Below are 7,741 nucleotides of genomic sequence, written 5' to 3' on the forward strand. Positions count from 1 at the left end.
ATTTCTCAACTACCTTAAAATTAAACAACTGTTGAAGATTTATTTACTATTAAAATTTTGATTGATACCTATAAAGCAAAAAAATGTTCATGTTATTGCCTTTAATTATATAAAAAATATGGCCAATATTAAATTCTATACGATTTAGTCTAAATATATTGAAAAAAAAAAAACACAGAGTAAATGTTACATGAATTTAGGCATCACAACAATGTACAGCATGAAAAATGGATATTAATTTTGAGATTTGCTACAGATTGCATTTAACAGGGTTATTATATATATATTTTTTAATTGATTTTAGGTGAGTGTTAGATGATGTCAAAGGTAATATAAAAGTAAAAACAGAGGAAATTAAGCAAAAATTCAAGTAGCAGAACATGAGAGAATAAAAATATCCAAATATACAAAATGTAATTAAATCATTAAAGGTAAGTCCAGAAAAAATTCTAACAAAAATCACAGAATTTGAGAAAAAAATAAAAGAAAATTTGGAAAAAAATAAAATATTTCATATGGCCTTACATAACCAATTTAGTACAGATATAACATGCATCCCTATTATCATTAGCATATAGTGCATGAATATTTGCTGTCTGTTGTGATGGGCCAGAATTGGTCTCAGGCTGATAATATTTACTAATTCTTCTCAGTCGTCTTTCTTTGTAAACATCATTGAAATCTGCACAAGACGCATAGTGTCTTGTCATTTGCCCTGATATTCTAAAAATAAAATATTAAATATTTATGGACTTTTGGGTCCGTGTTATTGGCCCAAGCAGCATCACTTGTAACATTCATTTCCAATGCACATATTCACACAAACTGGCGAGTTTCCAGCATGAGATAGAATAAGATGCTCATCGTGCTAAATACATGCTAATACAACCCTGATCAAACATCTTTTGTCTGTGGAGATCGCAGCCCTGCCAAAGACTGACAATACCAAACCCTGAACGAAAACACAACCTGAGCTCTCTCTCTCTCCAAAACCTCCACAATGACCTCTCCATACAGCTGGAGGACATTAGAATATGAATAACTGTGTCAGGAAATGCAACAGCTGAGCAGACAAGGTTACGCCAGGACCTCAAGAGGTTTTTATTTTTATTTTTTTTGAAGGGTTTCCCTACTGAATCAACCTATTCCAGTCCCTGAGAGTATTTATACAAAAAGAAAAATATAATCAAAGCAAAAGTGGCGGCTTGAAGACATCTGTCCAGCTGCTCTCAAGAATAATTGGTCTGATTTCCTGCCAGGAAAGTGACCGTACATAAAACATTTATATATAAATTCTGTAATACTATATAAATTCTCTAAATTCTGTAATATTACATGTTACAGAATGTGTTGCATGATTTATTATGCAATATATTCCTATTTAACAGACTCTACAAACATTTCACAGATAAACAGCTGTTTATTTTTATGGCTAATATTATTCTGAGGTATCAGGTATTTTGTGGAAACATTCAGTGGCTGTATTTCAAATGTCACAACTCTAAATTTTTTTTAGTTTTTAGCAAGGCTAAATCCATCCAAATTACAATATTCATCATATTCCACCTATTGTCAGAGTGCAAATCGAATCACAGAAAAGCAAATGCTCTCTGGCATAAATGGAGAACTACTTGTTATAAAAAAAAAACAAAAAAAAAAACTTGCAAGCAAACAGCAGAACATTTTCGGCGGCGAGAGAGACTGAGCTGAGCCGTGCTTCTGGACTCTGGGTGACCAATCATGACCAGTGCCAAATTTATCCATTGTGTCTTGCTGAAATAAAAACTGTTCATTATAGGCTGCCAGTTCGCAGTAACAACGATGGCTTGAGTGTGTGGAACACACACTATTATGAAGCTCATCTGCATAAAATTGGATCATTTTGAGCCAATATATACCATACACTCAAGCCAGTTAATTTTATATATATATATAAAATTAACTGATTTGCATGTATATTTAAATGTAAATGAGTCATTTGGTTCGATTATTTTCTTTACAGGGCTATTACGTGTGTAGAGTGAGTCTCTCCCACTGCGCCAAATCTGTGCATCACATTGTCACATATCATAAGTGCATTAAGAAACTTTACCTTAATGGCTTAAAGCACATCTAACAATGCGACAACAGCAACATTCTTCTTTCTGAAGGATAATTGCATAATTTTTGCTTTCATCTTCAGCTAAGTATGCTAATGCACCAGCTTAAATGGTTTTGCTGTTAAAACTTATTTAAAAAAGGTGATGTTGCTGCTAAATATGAACATCAGAAAAGGTTTCATCTTTGTATTATATATCAGTAAATTTCCTAAAAATGAAGGGAGCAGAAAAAATAAACATTCAAATCTAACAAGAACAAAAGGAAATAGATGCAAGAATGTCAGTTTATTATGTAGCAGAAACGTGTAATTGTTCTAGTGATTATGGCTTTTGATTAGGATTATTATTCATGTGCTTTTCAATCTGCAACAAGAGATAACCATGTCCATAGCAGTGCAAAATATCTCCCTCCCTCTTGCACACCCACACAAAAGAAGAAGAAATGGAGAAATCGTACCTGATGAGCCATTTGTAAAGCCCCACGTCAAAGTGTCTGAAAAGCAAAAGACAGTAATGAGTGAGCTCAGGGGTTAAACACAGATGGTTTGAGGTAACACACACACTTCTGTAGAACATGACACAACACAAACATGTGTTTAATCAGTCAACACCCAGAACAGATAAAAAGAGAAGAGAATCTGCATAAATGAGATGCTTGAGGAAACCATTTTAATGAATCTCTGGGGACAAACGCTGGCATTTGGTGAGACAGCCGTAGCGCTGGGAGACATTTTCTCAAAGCGGCTGATCCCAGAACAGTTTTGCCATTTGTCTAGTTGAGCTGTAGTCTAACACTGGGTTTTGTGGCAGGTTTGGGACACCCGTCTTATCGATCTGGTAGGCAGAGACAATATTTATGCAGTCGTATGAAACTCTATTTGTACATTTTCAGAAGGAAATGTGAGTGAGAGGATGTACTTGCCCACACAAAACTTGCCACCACAATGCTAGTGTGTCACAGGTCAGGTGGTTGTTAGGATGTTGCCATGTGGTTGTTAGGGTGGTTGCTGGGGTTGCTAGGATTTTTACTGGCCCAAATCAAGAGTGAATCTGCAAGTCTATATGGATGTTGTAGTCACTAGATAGCTTTTTTTAAGTAAGAAATAAAACAATGAAAAAAATTTAAATGTTAAAAATGTAAATGATTAGAAAAATATTAATTTATTTAAATTTAAATATAATATAATATAATAAATAAAAATTATAATAATAAAATAAAAAATATAAATACATTCACTATACAAGTAAATGGTCCCCATGAGGAAAATGTCTCAGTAAACATAGCAAATAAAGTCCTAATTATTTAGTGATATTAAAACTATTAAAAAGTATTACTAATAATAAAAATAGAAATTATTAAAAATAATAATAGAAATAAAAATCATAAAAATATATACATATAGATACATAAATATATGCAGCATACAATTGAAAAAAAAAATCAATTAAATAAATTAGAATAAATTAAAAAATAAAAATAAATCATGTTGAATTGGACTGAAATAAATTTAAATAAATACAGTTCACAAAAATAGATTGATCTTTAGAAACTACACTTCTAGCAGGTTTGGATCTCAGCTTTTTATATGTTTCTAACAAACAATATAAAGTCACATTCTTTTCTGTTTCACTAATCACACAGGGTTTCTATTTTGCCCTTTGACATGTAGCTCGTATCAAACCATCATGAAAGCAAAAATATTGATTTGGCCCTTTGTAACTCAATTTGTTTCTCGGCAGGACTTTCTCTTCCTCCTGTTCCTCTGAGCAGGTGTGAACAGAAGTCATCAGGTCATCACTATAGCCACAGGTTCTCTTATTGTTATCCTCACTTTAACTTCTAGTCATCCATCTATCCACATTTCATCCCCCTTCCTTTATCCTGACATAATGCTATTTGCTATTGATCAGCTGGATAAGACGGGTGAATGGATAGACAGGTCAAAATGTTCATTTTACAATTCACAGTGAAAAGAATTAAATGAATGAGTGAGTGGACAGCGTTATGAATATCTCCATCATCTCATCCAATTAGAGCAAACACACAATCTGAATTTGACACCAACAGACGGTTTTCTGGCCATAAGGCTTTCATATGTAGTTCAGTCTGTCGCTTTCTGAGTCCAAATACACCCAGACCCCAGAGACAGCAGTAAAGAGCTTCTAAAAACAGGCCTGTATGAGGAGAAACGGACACGTGCAAGCAGATGGCTGCTAACATGTCAGAAAGCCCCGACATGAAGTTTTCATGAGCCAACAGAAACTATCAAAACCTTCAGTGCCGCAAAAATATCCATCTGGAAATAGAGAGCAAGAGAAAGAGAGAGAGACAAAACAAAGGCATAGAGTGTCTGGAGGGGGATGGATTGGGTCTGGGGTCTACGATACATAATGACTCCTAAATCAGATTGTCCAGGATCGTTTGATTCATTCCAGCACTTCCCAGCATTCATTAGCAACTATCGATGAAATCTGCTTCAACTCTGGGGAAATAAAGTCATCCGGGAAGGCCAGGAGAACAGATAAAGCAGAAGTAATTTCACTCTATATTAATAAAACATTATGTGGAGGCATGCAGTTGTGCTTGTTTAAGTCCGGAAATACACTACGCAAATGTTTGGCCAATGCATTTTGTTGTACATACTTAAAAGGGATGATTCATACCAAACAATTACTGTAAACTTTTGTCATTACCATCAGTTGTATACCTGTATACATAATTTTTTCTTATCTTAAAAAGGAACTGAATCACAATTAGCCATTTTGACTGTTTTTTCTATTTTATAGGTTTAATAAATCTACAGTCAAACCAAAAATTTGATATAACCAGATATCATTTTGGATATTTATTTTTACTAGTGGGCGCAGGACACTATAGTTCATAAATGTAAGTGAGGATAGCAAAATAAAGTGAACTGTGACATATTATACCCAAAAATTCTTCATACAGTAGACCATCAGTAAAATTTGGGATAAAAACATATTCAGAAACTTTGACCTGACCATGTTTTGCGTAAGTGTTTTTCCTTTAATTGCTAATGTGAACTTTTTACACCACACTGAACAAAATTAAGCATAGCTTGGTAATTGGTTGACCTAAATTGGTATTATCTAATTGTGTACTTAAATTTAACAGCTGAATAATTTTTGGTTGGTTGCAATCCATTACATACCTTTCTATCAAGTTATCTGACATTATCAAGATGAATTTGTTCTGACACAGTTTAACTCTGAGTTCTTGTCATATTTTATTACCATTTTCTAAACTATAGTGAATAAACTGTGATATAATGTGAGAAATGTTGAAGGTGTCTGAATAAATTTTGGTATGACTGTAAAAAGCCAATTTTCCTGGTTGGGAAAACACTACAATACAGCCTGTTTGTATATTTCAGGCCTAAAGCACCACAGTTAGAATCTGCCATTCTATTCAATTCAACACATTCCCTCTGAATTGGCAATTTGACTCCACTAGATGCGTGTGGCACGTAAACAAGGCACTATTAAAACAGACGCAGAGAACAAACTCACGTCTGGTGTCATTCATGAGCTGTGTGAGTCAGATGGTGATTCATGAAGCTGAAAGTGAGATACACATTGGAACAGACTCATTCAATACCCTGCTGTTTCCATCAGATATGCCTTCTCTACTCCATACATCACCTGAAAAAGCAGGCCTGAAGGAAACAGTTTGTTAAATTTAACAGCTGAATAATTTTTGGTTGGTTGCAATCCATTACATACCTTTCTATCAAGTTATCTGACATTATCAAGATGAATTTGTTCTGACACAGTTTAACTCTGAGTTCTTGTCATATTTTATTACCATTTTCTAAACTATAGTGAATAAACTGTGATATAATGTGAGAAATGTTGAAGGTGTCTGAATAAATTTTGGTATGACTGTAAAAAGCCAATTTTCCTGGTTGGGAAAACACTACAATACAGCCTGTTTGTATATTTCAGGCCTAAAGCACCACAGTTAGAATCTGCCATTCTATTCAATTCAACACATTCCCTCTGAATTGGCAATTTGACTCCACTAGATGCGTGTGGCACGTAAACAAGGCACTATTAAAACAGACGCAGAGAACAAACTCACGTCTGGTGTCATTCATGAGCTGTGTGAGTCAGATGGTGATTCATGAAGCTGAAAGTGAGATACACATTGGAACAGACTCATTCAATACCCTGCTGTTTCCATCAGATATGCCTTCTCTACTCCATACATCACCTGAAAAAGCAGGCCTGAAGGAAACAGTTTGTAAGCACTTCTCACAGCTCAGACAGTGTTTTCCTCATGATTCCGCTAAACTATAGGTGAGATGATGAAGAGAATGGAGATCAGCATAAAACCTGGTCTTGTTCTCACTGCATTATGTGTGTGTGTGAGAGAGACCTAATGTCTATAGTAAAAAGGGCAGTAAAAGACCAGCTAACGGTCCCCATGAGGAAAATGCATCAATAAACATACTAAATAATGTTCTAATGAAAATCTAAAAATGGGTGAGAGCTGTTTAGGGACAAAGGACAGAAAATGTAATTTATTAGCTTGGTATAAGGATCAATGACAATAAAGAAAAAGAAGGAAAAGGGAAAAAATCTTTAGAAATTCAGTCTTTGTAGACATCTAGAGATCAAGGTTTTAGAAATGTATTTTTTGTTTGTTTTTTTGTTTACAAACAGAAATGTTTACATTTTTCAAGAGCACTTATTTATCTTTTTTTTTTTAAGTTTTTAAAAATATTTTTTATCCAAGGTAAAAAGTATAGTTTTAGAAGGATCATGAATTATTAATTCATGACTGTCATTATGTTTTTAGTAAGTCACACATGAAATTTCACAATCTAACCTTGGCTTAATAATGTAAAATTATCAGACATTTTAAGAGACTTACTGTCCTTGACACAAAGTTCTCTCTATGATATACTGTTATTTTTTCCACTGCACATTTCTCGCAATTCTGTTAAACTACTGAAGGATTTTAAGAATTTCTTTAGAATTTTTTAATGAGGCTTTTTTCTTCATCATGGCATCAGGACAGCTGTATAATCCTGCGACTTTATACCTCCCCAAAAAATAGCTAAATGAATTTCACTTTAGAAATTAAATGGCTATCAAACATGCCATTTATGACATTTTGGCTTAGGGTCAAAGTTAACAATAACAAGTTAAATAAATTGTATAAAAACGAATTAATGCATGGTTGAATTATTCACAATAAGACCAAAAACATGCATTAAGACAACAAATTTTGATTTAATGCCAAATTAAATTTTCAATAGATTTGGAAATAATAGCCTTGTGTCACTGACCCATAAAAACAATAGATCCATTGAGAGTAATCAGATAAATATAGGCAGGAGTCAGCAAAATGGTATAGAGTGTGTGTGTGTGTGTGTTGATGCCAGACTAAATGAAAAGTGTTTTATAAGCAACCCATAAACCTTTCAACCACCGTAAACCCAGTCCATGATAGTAACTGTACTAAATCACACACATGCACACACAGCAATACTTACACATGCACACACAAAAACAGCAATAGCCAGATTTAACTACAGCCAAGAGCAACATCTCAGCCTCCCCCTCTCTCTCTCTCTCTCTCTCTCTCTCTCTCTCTCTCTCTCTCTCTCTCTCTC

The 7,741-nt window shown here is 34.1% G+C and overlaps 1 protein-coding gene across 2 annotated transcripts in view; it reads right to left on the reverse strand.

The window, feature by feature from the left end:
• The window catches only part of hhat (hedgehog acyltransferase), a 46,396-nt gene that overhangs the window by 26,543 nt on the left and 12,112 nt on the right, over positions 1-7,741 (reverse strand). For both annotated transcript variants that reach the window (XR_001630891.1, XM_016448138.1), the window contains exon 9: positions 2,557-2,592. Coding sequence is in view for 1 of the 2 variants with exons in the window: in XM_016448138.1 (XP_016303624.1) it covers positions 2,557-2,592 (36 nt within the window). In the remaining variant the exon portion in view is untranslated. The remainder of the gene's footprint in view (positions 1-2,556; positions 2,593-7,741) is intronic.

This window comes from Sinocyclocheilus anshuiensis, unplaced genomic scaffold (genome assembly GCF_001515605.1).
Source record: "Sinocyclocheilus anshuiensis isolate Anshui unplaced genomic scaffold, SAMN03320099.WGS_v1.1 scaffold539, whole genome shotgun sequence".
Taxonomy (NCBI): domain Eukaryota; kingdom Metazoa; phylum Chordata; class Actinopteri; order Cypriniformes; family Cyprinidae; genus Sinocyclocheilus; species Sinocyclocheilus anshuiensis.